The sequence below is a fragment of the Panulirus ornatus genome, chromosome 50 (genome assembly GCF_036320965.1).
Source record: "Panulirus ornatus isolate Po-2019 chromosome 50, ASM3632096v1, whole genome shotgun sequence".
Lineage (NCBI taxonomy): Eukaryota > Metazoa > Arthropoda > Malacostraca > Decapoda > Palinuridae > Panulirus > Panulirus ornatus.
Genome location: NC_092273.1, coordinates 29549663 through 29575185, shown reverse-complemented (window position 1 = coordinate 29575185; position 25523 = coordinate 29549663). Strand labels below are relative to the sequence as shown.

Here is a 25523-nt window from a genome sequence, read left to right as displayed (position 1 = left end):
TGGTTGCGAGGCGTGGGCTATGGATAGAGTTGTGCGCAGGAGGGTGGATGTGCTGGAAATGAGATGTTTGAGGACAATGTGTGGTGTGAGGTGGTTTGATCGAGTGAGTAACGTAAGGGTAAGAGAGATGTGTGGAAATAAAAAGAGCGTGGTTGAGAGAGCAGAAGAGGGTGTTTTGAAGTGGTTTGGGCACATGGAGAGAATGAGTGAAGAAAGATTGACCAAGAGGATATATGTGTCGGAGGTGGAGGGAACGAGGAGAAGAGGGAAACCAAATTGGAGGTGGAAAGATGGAGTGAAAAAGATTTTGTGTGATCGGGGCCTGAACATGCAGGAGGGTGAAAGGAGGGCAAGGAATAGAGTGAATTGGAGCGATGTGGTATACCGGGGTTGACGTGCTGTCAGTGGATTGAATCAAGGCATGTGAAGCGTCTGGGGTAAACCATGGAAAGCTGTGTAGGTGTGTATATTTGCGTGTGTGGACGTATGTATATACATGTGTATGGGGGGGGGGGGTTGGGCCATTTCTTTCGTCTGTTTCCTTGCGCTACCTCGCAAACGCGGGAGACAGCGACAAAGTATAATAAAAAAAAAATATAAATATATATATATATATATATTTTTTTTTTAAACTATTCGCCATTTCCCGCGTTAGCGAGGTAGCGTTAAGAACAGAGAACTGGGCCACTGAGGGAATATCCTCACCTGGCCCCCTTCTCTGTTCCTTCTTTTGGAAAATTAAAAAAAAATTGAGAGGGGAGGATTTCCAGCCCCCCGCTCCCTCCCCTTTTAGTCGCCTTCTACGACACGCAGGGAATACGTGGGAAGTATTCTTTCTCCCCTATCCCCAGGGATTATATATATATATATATATATATATATATATATATATATATATATATATATATATATATATATATATATATATATATATATATGGATGTATGTATATACATGTGTATGGGGGTGGGTTGGGCCATTTCTTTCGTCTGTTTCCTTGCGCTACATCGCAAATGCGGGAGACAGCGGAAAAAAAAAAAAAAAGACTCATGGTGTGGTTCCTGGGGATTGGTGGAATGCGTGCATAGTGCCATTGTACAAAGGCAAAGGGGATAAGAGTGAGTGCTCAAATTACAGAGGTATAAGTTTGTTGAGTATTCCTGGGAAATTATATGGGAGGGTATTGATTGAGAGGGTGAAGGCATGTACAGAGCATCAGATTGGGGAAGAGCAGTGTGGTTTCAGAAGTGGTAGAGGATGTGTGGATCAGGTGTTTGCTTTGAAGAATGTATGTGAGAAATACTTAGAAAAGTAAATGGATTCGTATGTAGCATTTATGGATCTGGAGAAGGCATATGATAGAGTTGATAGAGATGCTCTGTGGAAGGTATTAAGAATATATGGGGTGGGAGGAAAGTTGTTAGAAGCAGTGAAAAGTTTTGATCGAGGATGTAAGGCATGTGTACTTGTAGGAAGAGAGGAAAGTGATTGGTTCTCAGTGAATGTAGGTTTGCGGCAGGGGTGTGTGATGTCTCCATGGTTGTTTAATTTGTTTATGGATGGGGTTGTTAGGGAGGTGAATGCAAGAGTTTTGGAAAGAGGGGCAAGTATGAAGTCTGTTGGGGATGAGAGAGCTTGGGAAGTGAGTCAGTTGTTGTTCGCTGATGATACAGCGCTGGTGGCTGATTCATGTGAGAAACTGCAGAAGCTGGTGACTGAGTTTGGTAAAGTGTGTGAAAGAAGAAAGTTAAGAGTAAATGTGAATAAGAGCAAGGTTATTAGGTACAGTAGGTTTGAGGGTCAAGTCAATTGGGAGGTAAGTTTGAATGGAGAAAAACTGGAGGAAGTAAAGTGTTTTAGATATCTCGGAGTGGATCTGGCAGCGGATGGAACCATGGAAGCGGAAGTGGATCATAGGGTGGGGGAGGGGGCGAAAATTCTGGGGGCCTTGAAGAATGTGTGGAAGTCGAGAACATTATCTCGGAAAGCAAAAATGGCTATGTTTGAAGGAATAGTGGTTCCAACAATGTTGTATGGTTGCGAGGCGTGGGCTATGGATAGAGTTGTGCGCAGGAGGATGGATGTGCTGGAAATTAGATGTTTGAGGACAATGTGTGGCGTGAGGTGGTTTGATCGAGTAAGTAACGTAAGGGTAAGAGAGATGTGTGGAAATAAAAAGAGCGTGGTTGAGAGAGCAGAAGAGGGTGTTTTGAAATGGTTTGTGCACATGGAGAGAATGAGTGAGGAAAGATTGACCAAGAGGATATATGTGTCGGAGGTGGAGGGAACGAGGAGAAGTGGGAGACCAAAATGGAGGTGGAAAGATGGAGTGAAAAAGATTTTGTGTGATCGGGGCCTGAACATGCAGGAGGGTGAAAGGAGGGCAAGGAATAGAGTGAATTGGATCGATGTGGTATACCGGGGTTGACGTGCTGTCAGTGGATTGAATCAGGGCATGTGAAGCGTCTGGGGTAAACTATGGAAAGCTGTGTAGGTATGTATATTTGCGTGTGTGGACGTGTATGTATATACATGTGTATGGGGGTGGGTTGGGCCATTTCTTTCGTCTGTTTCCTTGCGCTACCTCGCAAACGCGGGAGACAGCGACAAAGCAAAAAAAAAAAAAAAAAAAATATATATATATATATATATATATATATATATATATATATATATATATATATATATATATATATATATATATATATATATATATATATAAAATTAATGAGATTATTATTATCATTATCATTATCATTACTACTATCATTATCATCATTATCATTATTATTATTATTATTATTATCATCATTATTATCATTATCTCAAAGAACAATTTCACAAGTACCGTCACATACTTTCAAATTTTGACATAGGACACAAACATCAATTTTGGTCCAAGTACGAGATTTTTCTGTGAAAAATTGGAGCACAGTCTTTTATTGCCAATTTCTCTTACCAATTACTACCTATTATGAGAGTTTTTTGAGCCGGGCTGTTGAGTGTGAGGAAAGACAGAGGCGAAATTGAATTCCTTGCCAAGTTGGTAATTATGATCTTGGCTTGAACGTGTGTGGTGTGGGGGTTGTGCACGTCAGCCGCTTCACCAACTGCCACTGGTAATGTGTTACTGTGTTACATAATGTTGTTGTATTGCAGCCGAACAGGCAAGATGTGTTGCCACGGGCCAGCAGTGTTGTACACACTTGAGTGTTGCCACACACCAGCAGTGTTGTTCACTCTTGAGTGTTGCCACGGACCAGCAGTGTTGTACACACTTGAGTGTTGCCACGGACCAGAAGTGTTGTTCACACTTGAGTGTTGCCACAGACCAGCAGTGTTGTTCACACTTGAGTGTTGCCACACACCAGCAGTGTTGTTCACACTTGAGTGTTGCCACAGACCAGCAGTGCTGTTCACACTTGAGTTTTGCCACACACCAGCAGTGTCGCACACACTTGAGTGTTGCCACAGATCAGCAGTGTTGTTCACACTTGAGTGTTGCCACACACCAGCAGTGTTGTTCCCACACCATCTGTGTTGCCAGGCACCAGCTGTGGCCCACTTCAGCCCCCGTGCCTCTATCCAATGCCACATCCACTCCTCCATATCCTCCCACTTCATAATAATACTCCAGCCAAGGTCTCATGCCCTCAATATGTAACACTCCAGCCAAGGTCTCATTCCCTCACTGCACATCATCAGTTCACATTTGTTCATACTAACTCTCAACTCCTCTCTTTCTACACTCTCCCAAACTCTGTCACCAGCTTCTGAAGTTCCTCTCTACAGACTACCACCGGAGCTGCGTCATCTGTAAACAACATATAAGTCATCTTCTGCAACCTTATCCCCAACCCTTAGCTTTAAGACCCTCACATTTACCTCCCTCACTACCCCGTCCATGTACCTCCCTCACCACCCCGTCCATGTACCCCGCCCCCCTCTCACTACCCCATCCATGTCACCCCCCCCCACCCACACACTACTATAGCTATGTACCTCCCTCACTAACCTGTCCATAAACAAATTAAGCAAGTACAACGATATCACATATCCATGACGCAAATCAACCCTCATTAAGAACCATTTACCTTCCTCTCTTCCTACTCGCAAATATGCCTTACTGACCTGGTCATAACTCTTCGCTGCATATCACCTAAGAACTCATCATACTCGTACCACCTTCCATAAGGCATATTTGGTAACCTTGTCATACTTTTTCTCCATATATATATTATTTATTTATTTATTTATTTTGCTTTGTCGCTGTCTCCCGCGTTTGCGAGGTAGCGCAAGGAAACAGACGAAAGAAATGGCCCAACCCACCCACATACACATGTATATACATACACGTCCACACACGCAAATATACATACCCATACATCTCAATGTACACATATATATACACACACAGACATATACATATATACACATGTACATAATTCATACTGTCTGCCTTTATTTATTCCCATCGCCACCTCGCCACACATGGAATAACATCCCCCTCCCCCCTCATGTGTGCGAGGTAGCGCTAGGAAAAGACAACAAAGGCCCCATTCGTTCTTACTCAGTCTCTTGCTGTCATGTAATAATCCACCGAAACCACAGCTCCCTTTCCACATCCAGGCCCCACACAACTTTCCATGGTTTACCCCAGACGCTTCACATGCCCTGATTCAATCCATTGACAGCACGTCAACCCCGGTATACCACATCGATCCAATTCACTCTATTCATTGCCCACCTTTCACCCTCCTGCATGTTCAGGCTCCGATCACTCAAAATCTTTTTCACTCCATCTTTCCACCTCCAATTTGGTCTCCCACTTCTCCTCCTTCCCTCCACCTTCGACACATATATCCTCTTGGTCAATCTTTCCTCACTCATTCCCTCCATTTGCCCAAACCATTTCAAAACACCCTCTTCTGCTCTCTCAACCACGCTCTTTTTATTTTCACACATCTCTCTTACTCTTACATTACTTACTCGATCAAACCACCTCACAACACATATTGTCCTCAAACATCTCATTTCCAGCACATCCACCCTCCCGCGTACAACTCTATCCAAAGCCCACGCCTCGTAACCATACAACATTGTTGGAACAACTATTCCTTCAAACATACCCAGTTTTGCTTTCCGACTCCCCCAGGATTTTCGCCCCCTCCCCCACCCTGTGATTCATTTCCGCTTCCATGGTTCCATCCGCTGCCAGATCCACTCCCAGATATCGAAAACACTTTACTTCCTCCAGTTTTTCTCCATTCAAACTTACCTCCCAATTGACTTGACCCTCAAGCCCTACTGTACCTAATAACCTTGCTCTTATTCACATTTACTCTTAACTTTCTTCTTTCACACACTTTACCAAACTCAGTCACCAGCTTCTGCAGTTTCTCACATGAATCAGCCACCAGCGCTGTATCATCAGCGAACAACAACTGACTCACTTCCCAAGCTCTCTCATCCACAACAGACTGCATACTTGCCCCTCTTTCCAAAACTCTTGCATTCACCTCCCTAACAACCCCATCCATAAACAAATTAAACAACCATGGAGACATCACACACCCCTGCCGCAAACCTACATTCACTGAGAACCAATCACCTTCCTCTCTTCCTACACGTACATATGCCTTACATCCTCGATAAAAACTTTTCACTGCTTCTAACAACTTGCCTCCCACACCATATATTCTTGGTACCTTCCAAAGAGCATCTCTATCAACTCTATCATATGCCTTCTCCAGATCCATAAATGCTACATACAAATCCATTTGCTTTTCTAAGTATTTCTCACATACATTCTTCAAAGCAAACACCTGATCCACACATCCTCTACCACTTCTGAAACCACACTGCTCTTCCCCAGTCTGATGCTCTGTACATGCCTTCACCCTCTCAATCAATACCCTCCCATATAATTTACCAGGAATACTCAACAAACTTATACCTCTGTAATTTGAGCAATCACTCTTATCCCCTTTGCCTTTGTACAATGGCACTATGCAAGCATTCCGCCAATCCTCAGGCACCTCACCATGAATCATACATACATTAAATAACCTTACCAACCAGTCAACAATACAGTTAACCCCTTTTTTAATAAATTCCCCTGCAGTACCATCCAAACCTACTGCCTTGCCGGCTTTCATCGTCCGTAAAGCTTTTACTACCTCTTCTCTGTTTACCAAATCATTTTCCCTAACGCTCTCACTTTGCACACCACCTCGACCAAAACACCCTGTATCTGCCACTCTATCATCAAACACATTCAACAAACCTTCAAAATACTCACTCCATCACATTCTCACATCACCACTACTTGTTATCACCTCCCCATTAGCCCCGTTCACTGAAGTTCCCATTTCCTTCCTTGTCTTACCCACTTTATTTACCTCCTTCCAAAACATCTTTTTATTCTCCCTAAAATTTAATGATACTCACTCACCCCAACTCTCATTTGCCCTCTTTTTCACCTCTTGCACCGTTCTCTTGACCTCCTGCCTCTTTCTTTTATACATCTCCCAGTCATTTGCATTTTTTCCCTGCAAAAATCGTCCAAATGCCTCTCTCTTCTCTTTCACTAATAATCTTACTTCTTCATCCCACCACTCACTACCCTTTCTAATCAACCCACCTCCCACGCTTCTCATGCCACAAGCATCTTTTGCGCAAGCCATCACTGCTTCCCTAAATACTTTCCATTCCTCCCCCACTCCCCTTACCTCCTTTGTTCTCACCATTTTCCATTCCGTGCTCAGTCCCTCCTGGTACTTCCTCACACAAGTCTACTTCCCAAGCTCACTTACACTCACCACCCTTTTCACCCCAACATTCTCTCTTCTTTTCTGAAAACCCATACAAATCTTCACCTTCGCCTCCACAAGATAATGATCAGACATCCCTCCAGTTGCACCTTTCAGCACATTAACATCCAAAAGTCTCTCTTTCGCGCGCCTGTCAATTAACACGTAATCCAATAAGCTCTCTGGCCATCTCTACTACTTACATACGTATACTTATGTATATCTCGCTTTTTAAACCAGGTATTCCCAATCACCAGTCCTTTTTCAGCACATAAATCTACAAGCTCTTCACCATTTCCATTTACAACACTGAACACCCCATGTATACCAATTATTCCCTCAGCTGCCACATTACTCACCTTTGCATTCAAATCACCCATCACTATAACCCGGTCTTGTGCATCAAAACCACTAACACACTCAGTCAGCTGCTCCCAAAACACTTGCCTCTCATGATCTTTCTTCTCATGCCCAGGTGCATATGCACCAATAATAACCCATCTCTCTCCATCAACTTTCAGTTTTACCCATATTAATCTAGAATTTACTCTCTTACATTCTATCACATACTCCCACAACTCCTGTTTCAGGAGTACTGCTACTCCTTCCCTTGCTCTTGTCCTCTCACTCACCCCTGACTTTACTCCCAAGACATTCCCAAACCACTCTTCCCCTTTACCCTTGAGCTTCGTTTCACTCAGAGCCAAAACATCCGGGTTCCTTTCCTCAAACATACTACCTATCTCTCCTTTTTTCACATCTTGGTTACATCCACACACATTTAGACACCCCAGTCTAAGCCTTCGAGGAGGATGACTCCCCGCGTGACTCCTTCTATATATATATATATATATATATATATATATATATATATATATATATATATATATATATATATCTTTTTCTTTCATAATTTCGCCATTTCCCGCGTTAGCGAGGTAGCGTTAAGAACGGAGGACTGGGTCTTTGAGGGAATATCCTCACCCCCCCCCCCCCCCTTCTCTGTTCCTTCTTTTAAAAAATTAAAAAAAAAAAAAAACGAGAGGGGAGGATTTCCAGCCATCCTCCCCTTTTAGTCGCCTTCTACGACACGCAGGGAATACGTGGGAAGTATTCTTTCTCCCCTATCCCCAGGGATAATATACACATATATAGTGATCGGGGCCTGAACATGCAGGAGGGTGAAAGGCGTGCAAGGAATAGAGTGAATTAGAACGATGTGGTATACCGGGGTCGACGTGCTGTCAATGGATTGAACCAGGGCATGTGAAGCGTCTGGGGTAAACCATGGAAAGTTCTGTGGGGCCTGGATGTGGAAAGGGAGCTGTGGTTTCGGTGCATTATCACATGACAGCTAGAGACTGAGTGTGAACGAATGGGGCGTTTGTTGTCTTCCTAGCGCTACCTCGCGCACATGAGGGGGGAGGGGGTTGTTATTACATGTGAGGCGGGGTGGCGATGTGAATGAATAAAGGCAGACAGTATGAATTATGTACATGTGTATATATGTATATGTCTGTGTGTGTACATATATGTATACGTTGAGATGTATAGGTATGTATATTTCCGTGTGTGGACGTGTATGTGTATACATGTATATGTGGGAGGGTTGGGCCATTCTTTCGTCTGTTTCCTTGCGCTACTTCGCTAACGCAGGAGACAGCGACAAAGCAAAATATAATAAATATTCCTATGAGTCTACGGGGAAAATGAAACACGATAAGTTCCCAAGTGCACATTCGTGTAATAATCACATCATCAGGGGAGACATAAGAGAGAAATATAACGGTCAGTTGATATACATCGAAGAGACGAAGCTAGGACGCCATTTGGTAAACATGCGATTGTCCAAGACAGACAACAAGCGTTCATAAACTTATCATTTTACAAGTTCTATCAACAATAAGGTTATCTAATTTGTATAGACCATAACTAATATCAAGATTATAATTCTTTGTGTATCTAATAATAGAAGATTCAATGATATTTCTCGTGGTAATAGAGTTAGAGTTAATAACTGAGAAGGCATTACTCCAGTCAATACAATGATCATGGTTTTTACCGTGATTAAACATGGCATTTGATTCTTGTCCCGTTCTTATACTATATCTATGTTGCTTAGATTTAACAGAAAGATCCTTACCAGTCTGCCCAACATAAAACTTATCACAATTTCTACATGGCACTTTATAGATGCATCCAGGAGAATTTTCTGGTGAATTCCTGATTGAGATATTCTTTATAGTATCATTGTTGCTGAAGGCAACATTTACATTAAAGGATTTAAGCAACATGGGAAGCAAAGTAAGATTATCATTAAAAGGGAAAACTAAAAGATTCTTGGTGTCAATGGGAGGTTTGGGCTCAAAATCTATTTCTGTCGTAAAGAAATAGAGTTTAGCCCAAACCTCCTACTGACACCAAGAATCTTTTAGTTCTCCTTTTTAATGATAATTTTACTTTACTTCCCATGTTGCTTAAATCCTTTAATGTAAATGTTGCCTTCAGCAACAATGATACTATAAAGAACATCTTAACCAGAAATTCACCAGAAAATTCTCCTGGATGCATCTATAAAGTGCCATGTAGAAATTGTGATAAGTATTATGTTGGGCTTACTGGTAAGGATCTTTCTGTTAGACTTAAGCAACATAGATACAGTATAAGAACGGGACAAGAATCAAATGCCTTGTTCAATCACGTTAAAAGCTATGATATTGTACTAACTGGGGTAATGCCATCTCAGTTATTGACTCTAACTCTATTACCACGAGAAATATCATTGAATCTTCTATTATTAAATACACAAAGAATTATGATCTTAATATTAGTGATGGTCTATACAAACTAAATAACTTTATTGTTGATAAAATTTGTAAAATGATAAGTTTATGAACGCTTGTTGTCTGTCTTGGACAATCGCATGTTTACCAAATGGCGTCCTAGCTTCGTCTCTTCGATGTATATCAACTGACTGTTATATCTCTCCCTTGTGTCTCCCCTGATGATATGATTATTACACGAAAGTGCACTTGGGAACTTATCGTGTTTCATTTTCCCCGTGGACTCTTAGGAATATCTTGATCACGCGCAAAATTGTTATCCTTTTCAATATATATATATATATATATATATATATATATATATATATATATATATATATATATATATATATATATATATAAAACTCCTTGTCCAAAAACCCTCAACCACAGTTAGAAAATGCTTGTTAACCATCAGACAATCGGTGTACCCCACTAGCCTCTCAATCACCAATAACGACTCTTGAACAAAGAAATTCCCACTGCTTGAAGGAGAACTCTTGAAGATGTCATAAGTTAGAATCATGAAACAAAATATATGAAAGACATTACTAGTTCATTGTCTAATGAAAATGATGCTTGACGTGGCCACATTACCGATACACCTTTCTTTCTTAACAAGTATTTCCAATTACTGATTACACTTGGAAATTCTTCAAATACACTTTATGCTCAAAATCTATTTCTGTCGTAAAGAAAAAAGAAAACAAAGTATTAAGCACTTAACTATCTAGAAACGTTAAACATAAGCAAATCATCAGACGATATTTGCCCCAGAATACTCAGAAGTAAGCCCTCAAAAAGATTTCCTAATCATTAAAACATTCAACAAATCTCAACAGAAAACGCAAGTGTCAAAACGGGAGGAAACCTCCTGATTTAAGAAGAATTTTCCAAAAAAGAAAGGGAGTGTGAAAATGCAATTCCAACTAGCGTGTTATCAATCATATTTTGCTCCGAGGAAAACTGTTCGAAACAAAATACGTTCTCAAATTTCGAGAGGATGATGAACGCATAACCGACCAACAACATGGATTACGAAGCAAAATATCATGATTAACGACTCTGTTGTTATGTACTCGGGCGTTTAAAAAGCTATGGACAAACCACCACATCAAAGACTTGCAAGTAAATCACAGCTCATGGCGTTGGTAAACGAACCTGCGCTCGCAAACTGGACTGGCTCACAAGACAGTAAACAATGACTGGTTAATATTACATGGGGAAGCGTCTGACGGGTTTCACGTGACAAGTGGGGTGCCCCAAGGCTCAGCCCGAGGACCCATGCTATTCATCACCTTCCTGGTCGATCTCGACACAGGACACACCAGAGAGGTGTCAGAATCTGCCGATGACTTGAGTCTACCATAGACAGAAGAAGGCAGCGCGAAGAGTGACAGTGAGACGGTACAAGCTGTTGCACGAATGAAAAACGTGACAAATGGATTCCAGTGTACACAAACGCAAAGTGATGTGGCCCCTACGAAGAATTCCAACCATGAATACATAATACATGGCCAGCCATTACACGAAGTACGGGAAGAAAAAAGCACTGGGAATGATCATGAGTCATGACCCAAAAATACGACAAACAAAGCGTAGCTTCTTAGAATAACAACAGCGGTACACCCGCTCCAACAACTGGAAGTGTAAACAATGAGACAGTTGATACAGGACCCACTCTCGCCCACACCCTGGCCAGACCTCACTTGCAACTCGCTCTACACCAACGACGAAGAAGAACTACAAGAAATTCAGTGACGGACAACAAAACCAATTTCGTCGCTCGGAAGTTAACCTTAAGGAAAAAAAAAAAGGTCCAGAGATCTGATATCATTGTCTCTGGACGAGGCAGACTCCGGGGGAATATGATACAAAATATTTCAGGAACTGTAAATATTCTCGACGAGATGATAAAGGAAAATATCCTCACATTAGACATGTTTAACGACCAGAAGTGACGGTATGATGAGGGAAGGAAGAAGATGCAATAACAACACGGGTCCAGGCCTGTGTAACCTTCAGGAAACATTAATTCATCCTCTGACCTTTACCTTCTCAGAGTCTAGCCGCAGTGAAGCAGCTCCGGCTTGAAGTAGGGAACTTTTTTCACGCTTTCTGTCCTATCTCTGGACAGGTTTCCCTGCCCCATCGTCGCCCTAAGACATGCGCTACCCTCACCTCGTTCATCCTAGTCGAAAACAGCGTCAGGCGTACGTTTACACAAAGAGGTTATCATCCAACTCCCTGGTGGCCCGGTCATTTGCTGGATATCACTTCATATTGAAGGGGAAAAAAATAATGTGAGGACCTTATTTTTGACCTTCCGCCATCCAATATGTAACGAGTTGTATCCGTCGCTGTATATTGGAATTCCAGACATTCTCGCGCTGCCCCCAGTACGACATTCATTATTCATTTACAAAGTGTATAAACGAACAAGAGAGGGTGTCCTGCTACAGTGAGTTATAACTCGTACATGACCAGGTTTTCGTGAAGCGTAAATTATGTACGCCATGTCGGGAGCGTACGACACAAACAAAGAGAAAAGAAAGAAAGAAAAAACGAAGTCGGTTGTCTTTGTACGCAGAGGAAGGAGGAGGGTTGGATACCGCCAGGGTTGCCAGGTGTCGCTACTCTCGTACAGTTGGCCTGAACCGTGTGTTACACAGCTCGAAATTATCAAGCGAAGAACTACATCACGTTTAGTGGAAGACACTACAGCCCTTACACCACCCAGGTGGAATAGGGTGGAGGTATAGGAAAGCACTACAATATACACAAAAGACATAGAACAATACTAAAGGCTCCTAATCCATATAAGGCTCATCGTTCTGATGAAATTATGTGCTGAAGATGTGTGCAGATGCACTTGACACCCAGCTTGCAATGTCCCTCAACATATCGCGGGAAGAAGGAGGTGAATTACCGAGGGAATGGAAGAGCGAAAACGTGATACCTGTATCTTCAGATCAGAGAACGGGAGAATGAACGGAACTACACAGATGTAGTCCTGTAAGATACTTTAGAAAACACAGTCAGAAACCACGTGGACGACTTCCTGCACAGGAGAAACCAACCCAGGGGACAAGTTCTCAGAGAAAAGCTCATGCGTACCAAACCTCTGAGATTTCGGCGATCAAGTTGAGCTGTGCTTCAGACACAACCAGAACCTGCGTGGACCATTAACTACGTGGACTGCCACATAGCATGTGACACTGTGCCACATAGCATATGACACTGTGCCACATAGCATGTGACACTGTGCCACATAGCATGTGACACTGTGCCACATAGCATATGACACTGTGCCACATAGCATATGACACTGTGCCACATAGCATGTGACACTGTGCCACAGCATGTGACACTGTGCCACTTCGCATGTGACACTGTGCCACATAGCATGTGACACTGCCACATAGCATGTGACACTGTGCCACATAGCATGTGACACTGTGCCACATAGCATGTGACACTATGCCACATAGCATGTGACACTGTGCCACATAGCATATAACACTGTGCCACATAGCATATGACACTGTGCCACATAGCATGTGACACTGTGCCACATAGCATGACACTGTGCCACGTAGCATGACACTGAGCCACATAGCATGTGACACTGTGCCACATAGCATGACGCTGTGCCACATAGCATGACGCTGTGCCACATAGCATGACACTGTGCCACACACATAGCATGACACTGTGCCACATAGCATGTGACACTGTGCTACATAGCATGTGACACTGTGCCACATAGCATATGACACTGTGCCACATAGCATGTGACACTGTGCCACATAGCATGTGACACTGTGCCACATAGCATGACGCTGTGCCACATAGCATGACACTGTGCCACATAGCATGACACTGTGCCACATAGCATGTGACACTGTGCCACATAGCATGTGACACTGTGCCACATAGCATATGCCACTGTGCCACATACATGTGACACTGTGCCACATAGCATGTGACACTGTGCCACATAGCATATGCCACTGTGCCACATACATGTGACACTGTGCCACATAGCATATGACACTGTGCCACATAGCATATGGCACTGTGCCACATACATGTGACTGTGCCACATAGCATGTGACACTGTGCCACATAGCATATGACACTGTGCCACATACATGTGACACTGTGCCACATAGCATGTGACACTGTGCCACATAGCATGACACTGTGCCACATAGCATGTGACACTGACACATAGCATGTGACACTGCCACATAGCATGTGACACTGTGCCACATAGCATGTGCCACTGTGCCACACACCATGACACAGTACCACATAGCATATGACACTGTGCCACATAGCATGTGACACTGTGCCACATAGCATGTGACACTGTGCCACATACCATGTGACACTGCCACATAGCATGTGACACCGTGCCACATAGCATATGACACTGTGCGACATAGCATATGACACTGTGCCACATAGAATGTGATACTGTGCCACATAGCATATGACACTGTGCCACATAGGAGACTGGTGAAGGAGGCAGGAATTAAGGGGGTGGAAAGAGGAGGGACTGCCTGAACGAATACAAGATCATCTTGGCACTGAAGTCTGTTCTCAGACCACTGCTTCCCCTGACACGTGTGAATGCCTTGTAAGGAGAATTAGATTCTGTCTTGAGCATACGTCTGCGGGGGGGGGGGGGGGGGATGAGGTGACTGACAAGGTCTTGAAGGAAATAAAAAGTGGGGAGGACTGCATCAACGTACAATGGAACCTTAACAAACTCCCAAATTTGTGATAGATGGTTAATGAAATTCAAGCTGATGTAGATCCGTGACTGATGGCCCAGTATGTATAAGTACGTGGGAGGAACGTATAACAGGAGACCTGATGGTCCATAAAAAGCGTGTCTCTAAAAAGAAAGAAAACAATTCAATACCACCATACTTGATCGCTGTTTCCCGCGGTAATGAGGTAGCACCAGGAAACAGACAGAGAAAGGCCACATCCGCTCACATCATACACAAGCTGTCATGTGTAATACACCGAAACCACAGCTCCCTATCCATGGTTTACCCCATACGTTTCACTTGCCCTGGTTTAGTCCACTGACAGCACGTCGACCCCAGTATACCGTATCGTTCCAATTCACTCTATTCCGTGTATGCCTTTCACCTTCCTGCATGCTCAGGCCCCGATCGCTCAAAATCTTTTTCACTCCATCCTTCCACCTTCAATCTGTTCTTCCCACTCTCCAAATTCCCTCCACCTCTGACACATATTCCTCTTGGTCAAAACCAAAAGCACCTCCTTTCCCATCTCTCCTTCCGGCTCAACGCCCGGAAGAAAACAGAGAAAATATGACCATACAATATATGGGGGACATACTGGTATGGGAGTTTTAGAGGAGAGATTGAACTGGAAAAGGCTCTCTATCAGTCTGACAAGATCTGCTTCGTGGCTGGACCCTTAAAACAAAATACCCTGGTAACCTGGCTTTAATACCCTGGTAACCTGGCTTTCTTACTAATACCAGATGCCAATGAAGGATTTGTCTAGACTCGTTCAAAGTATTTATTGTCTTCTCATTTACTGCTCGTGGAGGATTGTTTATTCTCTGCCACACTATCTGCAAGAAATAAAAAATTGCCCAACTTGCTATTATATCTTCCTTTTATCTTTCCACCATCATTTCTGGTCACTGATTCAGTGTGCAAAGCAATTTTCGTGTGACAGCAAAAGATTATTCAATATAAAGAACTAAACGCTTATATCTGCTCTACTCGGAATCTTCGCTTTTTTGAGGATAATTGTCTCTAAGTACTTCTTCGTAAACTATTTCGGAGTGAAGGAATTGGTTTGGTTGCTCTTCTTTGAACTCGCTCAAGTTTCTCTTTATCTTTGATCAGACTTGGTGACCAGGATTGTACACCGTACACCAAGTGGGGTATAACCAGGGTATTGTAGAGGCTCACTATCGTAACCTTTGTTATGTAGTTTACATTTGTAATTATGTAACATCTTGTTGGTTCACTATCGTAAGCTTTGTTATGTAGTTTACATTTGTAATTATGTAACAACATCTTGTGGGCTCAGTATCGTAACCTTTGTTATGTAGTTTACATTTGTAATTATGTAACAACATCTTGTGGGCTCAGTATCGTAACCTTTATGTAGTTTACATTTGTAATTATGTAACATCTTGTGGGCTCAGTATCGTAACCTTTGTTATGTAGTTTACATTTGTAATTATGTAACAACATCTTGTGGGCTCAGTATCGTAACCTTTGTTATGTAGTTTACATTTGTAATTATGTAACAACATCTTGTGGGCTCAGTATCGTAACCTTTGTTATGTAGTTTACATTTGTAATTATGTAACTTTACATCTTGTTGGCTCACTATCGTAACCTTTGTTGTGTAGTTTACACTAGTAATTATCTAACAACATCCTGTTGTCTTTATCATATGCAGCTTAACCATTGTCTACCATATATTATGTCATTACTGATAATCACATCAAGATGCCATTCTTAATTAACCTCTTGTGGTGGTTGACGAAGCAATTTGTTCTCATGATTCGTATTTTTGGCACCAAAGTTCATAACTCTGCATTAGTCTCCGCTGAAATCCATCTACCAAGTCTAGTGTCCACTCGACCAGCTTCTCTACCTCCCTGTGAACCTTCAGGCACTGTGAGGTGGCTGCGTCTCCCAGTTTTATGTCGTCGACAAAACCTGAGTTTCTTCCTGTCGAGTCGTGTCTCAACGGTTGATGATGCACACGACGAAAAGTATGTGGATCCCGGGAGTGTGCCTTGTGGAACACCACAATATACACGTCATACCGGCCACATGCCACACGGTGGACATTATCAAACGTGCAGGAATCCCCGTGTGTGTGTGTGTGTGTGTGTTTGTGTGTGTGTGTGTGTGTGTGTGTGTGTGTGTGTGTGTGTGTGTGAGGGACGTGCCAGCTGACATCAAACTTACCTTGTCGTCAGAGTCCCACATGAGCAGAACAGGACAAGAAACAGAATGTCTGGTGGTAACTGCAAGAATATTTCTATGAAGCAGAAAATATTTAGCACACTGTTCACATCCTACGTAAGACCAGAACTACATTATGCGTCTCGAGCTTGGTCACCTCACTTACAGGAGCACAAAGAGCAAATAGGGAAGGGCTGGAGGAGAACATCAGAGATGGGGTAGATATTAACAGAGAGAAGTACAGGGGAAGGCTAGAGAGGCCTTAGACTTGCCCATTATGGAAAAGAGAAGAGTTAGGGGTGATCGAATGATTTCCTATAAGATTCTGACCACTTTGATGACGTAGATAGTGTCTACTTCGTTGAAGGATGTAAAGGTGGAACAACCAGATGTCATAACATGATATTTAACGGGTAACCTTAAACCTTAAAGAAGGGAAGTCAAGAAATATTTTCATGGTACAAGAGTTGTGGACGACTGGAATAAACTGAGTCAGGGGAATGTGAGTATGGGCAACACACATGAGTTTCAAAAGTTGTATGGCGGTAGAGAAAGTTGAAGAGATGAGGCACCACGAGTGTAGAACTCCCTCCCCCGTTCAGATCAAGATGGTAGCTTTACACACACACACACACACACACACACACACACACACACACACACACACACACACACACACACACACACACACACACACACATGGGGAGAGAAAAGCAGTTAAAAAAAGGTTTTGCCCACACTGTATGCAACACGATAAGTTATGTCTATCCAAACTGGATATGGTATTTTCTGTTACTTCACAAGAGCAGCCTTGGAACTGGATTCTGAGAAGATGACGATGCTGGCATGTTACACAACTGGGCGTCCAAGTGCGCGTCAGGTCTCACACAAGCGAGTCGCCCGTGTGACCAGTGGGCCTAGGTGGAGGTCGGGCGAGGGCGTGAGAGTCAGGTCGGGCGGCCTTCAACCGTGGCCCCGAGTCGATACTTGGAGTGTCTGTAGGAGGAACCCCGAGCTAAGACGGTCCTCAGCGGCCACTGATGGTGCAACTGTGGCTCAAGTGGAGACCTTGAGAGCCTTGAGGATGACCCTAGTCCAAGATGGTCCTCAGGGACCATGGACGGGGCAGCTGTGGCCCCAGGGGCAAGACCTTCAACATGTGGGCCCTGACGCATGAAAATCGTGGCAATTACCACCAAGTGCCGTGCCCATCACCTACCTGTATACATGACCAGCTCTAACGTTCTGACCACATACGTTCTCGCGGAACCCCGGATCGATACCAAGGGGGAGTTGGCTACTTCGAACCTCTACCTGCATGACCCAACTACGACGAGGATTCCAAGTTGGAATCCTCGTCATGTCAGCACCGGGAGTCGACCTGCCCAGGGAAGTTCCCATCCTAACCGTCGCGTGGGTAATCATGGCCTCGATTATTGCGGGAAGTCACGGGGGATTCTGGTGAGCCTTTCTCTGGTCTGATGTGTACATTGTCAAAGCTGCGTCGTGCTGTTAAAGAAGAAACGGAGCTCAAGGGAAAAGTGTCTTGGGAGTAAAGTCAAGGGATTAGTGAGAGGACAAGAGCAAGGGAAGGAGTAGCACTACTCCTGAAACAGGAGAGGTGGGAGTATGTGATAGAGTGTAAGAAAGTAAACTCTAGATTGATATGAGTAAAACTGAAAGTGGATGGAGAGAGATGGGTGATTATTGGAGCATATGCACCTGGGCATGAGAAGAAAGATCATGAGAGGCAAGTGTTTTGGGAGCAGCTGGGCGAGTGTGTTAGTAGTTTTGATGCACGAGACCGGGTTATAGTGTTGGGTGATTTGAATGCAAAGGTGAGTAATGTGGCAGTTGAGGGAATAATTGGTGTACATGGGGTGTTCAGTGTTGTAAATGGAAATGGTGAAGAGCTTGTACATCTATATGCTGAAAAAATGGTGATTGGGAATACCTGGTTTAAAAAGTATGTAAGTAGGAGAGATGGCCAGATAGCGTTATTGGATTACGTGTTAATTGATAGGCGCGTGAAAGAGAGACTTGTGCATCTTAATGTACTGAGAGGTGCAACTGGAGGGATGTCTGATCATTATCTTGTGGAGGCGAAGGTGAAGATTTGTAGAGGTTTTCAGAAAAAAAGAGAGAATGTTGGGGTGAAGAGAGCGGCGAGAGTAAGTGAGCTTGGGAAGGAGACTTGTGTGAGGAAGTACCACGAGAGACTGAGTACAGAATGGAAAAAGGTGAGAACAAAGGAGGTAAGGGGAGTGGGGGAGAAATGGGATGAATTTAGGGAAACAGTGATGGCTTGCACAAAAGATGCTTGTGGCATGAGAAAGGTGGGAGGTGGGCAGATCAGAAAGGGTAGTGAGAGGTGGGATGGGATGAAGTAAGATTATTAGTGAAAGAGAAGAGAGAGGCATTTGGACGTTTTTTTGCAGGGAAATAATGCAAATGACTGGGAGATGTATAAAAGAAAAAGGCAGGAGGCCAAGAGAAAGGTGCAAGAGGTGAAAAAGAGGTCAAATGAGAGTTGGGGTGAGAGAGTATCATTGAGTTTTAGAGAGAATAAAAAGATGTTTTGGAAGGAGGTAAATAAAATGCGTAAGATAAGGGAACAAATGGGAACGTTAGTGAAAGAGGCTAACGAGGAGGTGATAACAAGTAGTGGTGATGTGAGAAGGAGATGGAGTGAGTATTTTGAAGGTTTGATGATGGATTGGCAGATATAGGGTGTTCTGATCGAGGTGGTGTGCAAAGTGATAGGGTTAAGGAGAATGATTTGGTGAACAGAGAAGAGGTAGGAGAGCTCTGCGGAACATGAAAGCCGGCAAGGCTGCGGGTTTGGATGGTAATGCAGTGGAATTTATTAAAAAAGAGGGTGACTGTATTGTTGACTGGTTAGTAAGGTTATTTAATGTATGTATGCACCGAAACCACAGCTCCCTTTCCACATCAAGGCCCCACACAACTTTCCATGGTTTACCCCAGACGCTTCACATGCCTTGGTTCAATCCATTAGCAGCACGTCGACCCCGGTATACCACATCGTTCCAATTTACTCTATTCCTTGCACGCCTTTCACCCTCCTGCATGATCATGCCCCGATAGCTCAAAATCTTTTTCATTCCATCCTTCCACCTCCAAATTGGTCTCCCACTTCTCCTCGTTCCCTCCACCTCTGACACACATATCCTCTTGGTCAATCTTTCTTCACTCATTCTCTCCATGTGACCAAACCATTTCAATACACCCTCTTTTGCTCTCTCAACCACACTCTTTTTATTACCACACATCTCTCTTACCCTATCATTAGCCATTCAATCAAACCACCTCACACCATATATTGTCCTCGAACATCTCATCTCCAACGCATCCACCCTCCTCCACACAACCCTACCTATAGCCCACGCTATTTATCTATCTATCTATCTATCTATCTATCTATCTATATATCTTTATATATATATATATATATATATATATATATATATATATATATATATATATATATATATATATATATATATATATATATATATATATATTCCTATGAGTCCACGGGGAAAATGAAACACGACAAGTTCCCAAGTGCACTTTCGTGTAATAATCACATCATCAGGGGAGACACAAGAGAGAAATATAAGTCGGTTGATATACATCGAAGAGACGAAGCTAGGACGCCATTCGGTAAACATCGCATATTTACCAAATTGCGTCCTAGCTTCGTCTCTTCGATGTATATCAACTGACATATTTCTCTCATGTGTCTCCCCTGATGATGTGATTATTACACGAAAGTGCACTTGGGAACTTATCGTGTTTCATTTTCCCCGTGGACTCATAGGAATATCTTGATCACACGCAAAATTGCGATCTTTTCCTCTCTCTCTCTCTCTCTCTCTCTCTCTCTCTCTCTCTCTCTCTCTCTCTCTATATATATATATATATATATATATATATATATATATATATATATATATATATATATATATATATATATATATACATGTGGTTTCAGAAGTGGTAGAGGATGTGTGGATAGGTGTTTGATTTGAAGAACGTATGTGAGAAATACTTAGATAAACAAATGGATTTGTATGTAGCATTTATGGATCTGGAGAAGGCATATGATAGAGTTGATAGAGATGCTCTGTGGAAGGTTTTAAGAATATATGGTTTGGGAGGCAAGTTGTTAAAAGCAGTGAAAAGTTTTCATCGAGGATGTAAGGCATGTGTAAGTGTAGGAAGAGAGGAAAGTGATTGGTTCTCAGTGAATGTAGGTTTGCGGCAGGGGTGTGTGATGTCTCCATGGTTGTTTAATTTGTTTATGGATGGGGTTGTTAGGGAGGTGAATGCAAGAGTTTTGGAAAGAGGGGCAAGTATGCAGTCTGTTGTGAATGAGAGAGCTTGGGAAGTGAGTCAGTTGCTGTTCGCTGATCATGCAGCGCTGGTGGCTGATTCATGTGAGAAACTGCAGAAGCTGGTGACTGAGTTTGGTAAAGTGTGTGAAAGAAGAAAGTTAAGAGTAAATGTGAATAGGAGCAAGGTTATTAGGTACAGTAGGGTTGAGGGTCAAGTCAACTGGGAGGTAAGTTTGAATGGAGGAAAACTGGAGGAAGTAAAGTGTTTTAGGTATCTGGGAGTGGATCTGGCAGCGGATGGAACCATGGAAGCGGAAGTGAATCATAGGGTGGGGGAGGGGGCGAAAATTCTGGGAGCCTTAAAGAATGTCTGGAAGTCAAGAACATTATCTCGGAGAGCAAAAATGGGTATGTTTGAAGGAATAGTGGTCCCACCAATGTTGTATGGCTGCGAGGCGTGGGCTATGGATAGAGTTGTGCGCAGGAGGGTGGATGTGCTGGAAATGAGATGTTTGAGGACAATATGTGGTGTGAGGTGGATTGATCGAGTAAGTAATGTAAGGGTAAGAGAGATGTGTGGAAATAAAAAGAGTGTGATTGAGAGAGCAGAAGAGGGTGTTTTGAAATGGTTTGGTCACATGGAGAGAATGAGTGAGGAAAGATTGACCAAGAGGATATATGTGTCAGAGGTGGAGGGAACGAGGAGAAGTGGGAGACCAAATTGGAGGTGGAAAGAAGGAGTGAAAAAGATTTTGTGTGATCGGGGCCTGAGCATGCAGGAGGGTAAAAGGCGTGCAAGGAATAGAGTGAATTGGAACGATGTGGTATACCGGGGTCGACGTGCTGTCAATGGATTGAACCAGGGCATGTGAAGTGTCTGGGGTAAACCATGGAAAGTTCTGTGGGGGCTGGATGTGGAAAGGGAGCTGTGGTTTGGGTGCATTATTACATAACAGCTAGAGACTGAGTGTGAACAAATGGGGCCTTTGTTGTCTTTCCTAGCGCTACCTCGCACACATGAGGGGGGAGGGGGTTTTTATTCCATGTGTGGCGAGGTGGCGATGGGAATGAATAAAGGCAGACAGTATGAATTATGTGCATGTGTATATATGTATATGTCTGTGTGTATATATATATGTGTGTACATTGAGATGTATAGGTATGTATATTTGCGTGTGTGGACGTTTATGTATATACATGTGTATGTGGGTGGGTTGGGCCATTCTTTCGTCTGTTTCCTTGCGCTACCTCGCTAACGCGGGAGACAGCGACAAAGCAATATACACACACATATATATATATATATATATATATATATATATATATATATATATATATATATATATATATATATATATATATATATATATATATATATATTACAAAGGTATAAGTTTGTTGAGTATTCCTGGTAAATTATATGGAAGGGTATTGATTGAGAGGGTGAAGGCATGTACAAAGCATCAGATTGGGGAAGAGCAGTGTGGTAGAGGATGTGTGGATCAGGTGTTTGCTTTGAAGAATGTATGTGAGAAATACTTAGAAAAGCAAATGGATTTGTATGTAGCATTTATGGATCTGGAGAAGGCATATGATAGAGTTGATAGAGATGCTTTGTGGAAGGTATTAAGAATATATGGTGTGGGAGGCAAGTTGTTAGAAGCAGTGAAAAGTTTTCATCGAGGATGTAAGGCATGTGTACGTGTAGGAAGAGAGGAAAGTGACTGGTTCTCAGTGAATGTAGGTTTGCGGCAGGGGTGTGTGATGTCTCCATGGTTGTTTAATTTGTTTATGGATGGGGTTGTTAGGGAAGTGAATGCAAGAGTTTTGGAAAGAGGGGCAAGTGTGAAGTCTGTTGGGGATGAGAGAGCTTGGGAAGTGAGTCAGTTGTTGTTCGCTGATGACTGACAGCGCTGGTGGCTGATTCATGTGAGAAACTGCAGAAGCTGGTGACTGAGTTTGGTAAAGTGTGTGAAAGAAGAACGTTAAGAGTAAATGTGAATAAGAGCAAGGTAATTAGGTACAGTAGGGTTGAGGGTCAAGTCAATTGGGAGGTAAGTTTGAATGGAGAAAAACTGGAGGAATAAAGTGTTTTAGATATCTGGGAGTGGATCTGGCAGCGGATGGAACCATGGAAGCGGAAGTGGATCATAGGGTGGGGGAGGGGGCGAAAATCCTGGGAGCCTTGAAGAATGTGTGGAAGTCGAGAACATTATCTCGGAAAGCAAAAATGGGTATGTTTGAAGGAATAGTGGTTCCAACAATGTTGTATGGTTGCGAGGCGTGGGCTATGGATAGAGTTGTGCGCAGGAGGATAGATGTGCTGGAAATGAGATGTTTGAGGACAATGTGTGGTGTGAGGTGGTTTGATCGAGTAAGTAACGTAAGGGTAAGAGAGATGTGTGGAAATAAAAAGAGCGTGGTTGAGAGAGCAGAAGAGGGTGTTTTGAAATGGTTTGGGCACATGGAGAGAATGAGTGAGGAAAGATTGACCAAGAGGATATATGTGTCGGAGGTGGAGGGAACGAGAAGTGGGAGACCAAATTGGAGGTGGAAAGATGGAGTGAAAAAGATTTTGTGTGATCGGGGCCTGAACATGCAGGAGGGTGAAAGGAGGGCAAGGAATAGAGTGAACTGGATCGATGTGGTATACCAGGGTTGACGTGCTGTCAGTGGATTGAATCATGGCATGTGAAGCGTCTGGGGTAAACCATGGAAAGCTGTGTAGGTATGTATATTTGCGTGTGTGGACGTATGTATATACATGTGTTTGGGGGTGGGTTGGGCCATTTCTTTCGTCTGTTTCCTTGCGCTACCTCGCAAACGCGGGAGACAGCGACAAAGCAAAAAAAAAAAAAATGTATATATATATATATATATATATATATATATATATATATATATATATTTCTTTTTCTTTTAAACTATTCGCCATTTCCCGCGCTAGCGAGGTAGCGTTAAGAACAGAGGACTGGGCCTTTTTTGGAATATCCTCACCTGGTCCCCTCTGTTCCTTCTTTTGGAAAATTAAAAAAAAAAAAAAAAAAGAGAGGGGAGGATTTCCAGCCCCCCGCTCCCTCCCCTTTTAGTCGCCTTCTACGACACGCAGGGAATACGTGGGAAGTATTCTTAATCCCCTATCCCCAGGGATAATATATATATATACAGGCGCCCTACCACGTGGTTTGAATCCTTCTGTTGGTGTATACACATTTGTCTGACCATCGATATAGACAATGCTGTCACTACCCGCCATTACGACGCAAATAATTTCCTGTCGTCATTATTTCTATCTTCCACACAACACAAAGTTGTTACAATAACGCGTTGTTGGATGTTATATGAACAACAACACCTTACTCTCTCTCTCTCTCTCTCTCTCTCTCTCTCTCTCCTGAACACTTTCATGTTGTGTTGTGCTACATCACTGGAGGTTACCCGTTTTCTATCAGGGTATATTCATGCATTCTCGTTTTCCATTAGGGTAGACTCGTACATCTTGTCTCTCTCTGGGCCATTCCGTGTTCGTAGGTCTTCCCGTAATCTTCGTGGCTGCATATTTCTCTCCGCTGCCGCTACCCTCCTTCCCCTGAACCCTCTCATGACCTGGCCCACGAACCTATACACGGAACACCTCTCTCTCTCTCTCTCTCTCTCTCTCTCTCTCTCTCTCTCTCTCTCTCTCTCCTTGTGTCCAGTTAGATGGGATCCTTGATATCCAACTCGTCCAATTCACTTCTTGTGTTTACAGAGGAAGAGAAGGAACTCCTGCCGGCGGGCCAGCACCAGTTCCCCTTCGCCTTCAGCCTCCCGCCCAACTTGCCGCCCAGCTTCAATAGCGACAAGGGCTTCGTCGGCTACATAGCCGTGGCCATCTTGGACCGGCCGGCTGCCGCTAACCTGGTCCAGAAGGCTGGCTTCAGCCTCCACTCCATCCTCGACCTCAACATGGACTCCCACGCCAGCGTGAGTACCTTACCCTCCGTGCACGCCACGCTGCTCTCCCGTGCCCATGTAAACCGTGGACCCCCCGAATACCCACTCCTACCTCAGCACTGAACTGATGTACATGGATGAAGTACGATACGTTTTACGACGAGTTCCCTCCCTCCCCCCTCACACTAACACACGGTGTATTTCCAGTCCCAGACGAGCGGCAGCAAGTCCAAGAACCTGTGTTGCTTCTGCTGCCAGACGGGGCCCATCACCCTGGCGGCTCGCATCCCACGTCGAGGTTATGTTCCAGGAGAGAAGATCCTCGTGTCTGCCGAGGCTGACAACGTTTCCGCCAGGAATACCCGCAGAACTAGGCTCCTCCTCCTGCAGGTAGGTCATGGTGCAGGAGGCTGGTAAGTGACGGGACCGAACACCTTTTCCACTGTTGGTGTTGATCGGGTCCAGGTTTCTCCTTTTCGTGTCGATGGAACACAACACTAGTGCTGTTCCTGGACTTGAAGGAGCAGGTTCCTCCTCCTACAGGTGGGAGTTGGTATTAGGAAGTGCAGAAGGGAAGTGCCGATGTATTACTGCTCAAGTTTGTGGACA

General features: G+C 43.5%; 1 protein-coding gene across 1 annotated transcript in view; it reads left to right on the top strand.

The window, feature by feature from the left end:
• Nucleotides 1-25523, top strand: part of LOC139764703 (arrestin domain-containing protein 17-like) — a 395778-nt gene that overhangs the window by 350607 nt on the left and 19648 nt on the right. The window contains exons 6-7 of the mRNA XM_071691592.1: nucleotides 24730-24944; nucleotides 25122-25304. Of these exons, the coding sequence (XP_071547693.1) occupies nucleotides 24730-24944; nucleotides 25122-25304 (398 nt within the window). The remainder of the gene's footprint in view (nucleotides 1-24729; nucleotides 24945-25121; nucleotides 25305-25523) is intronic.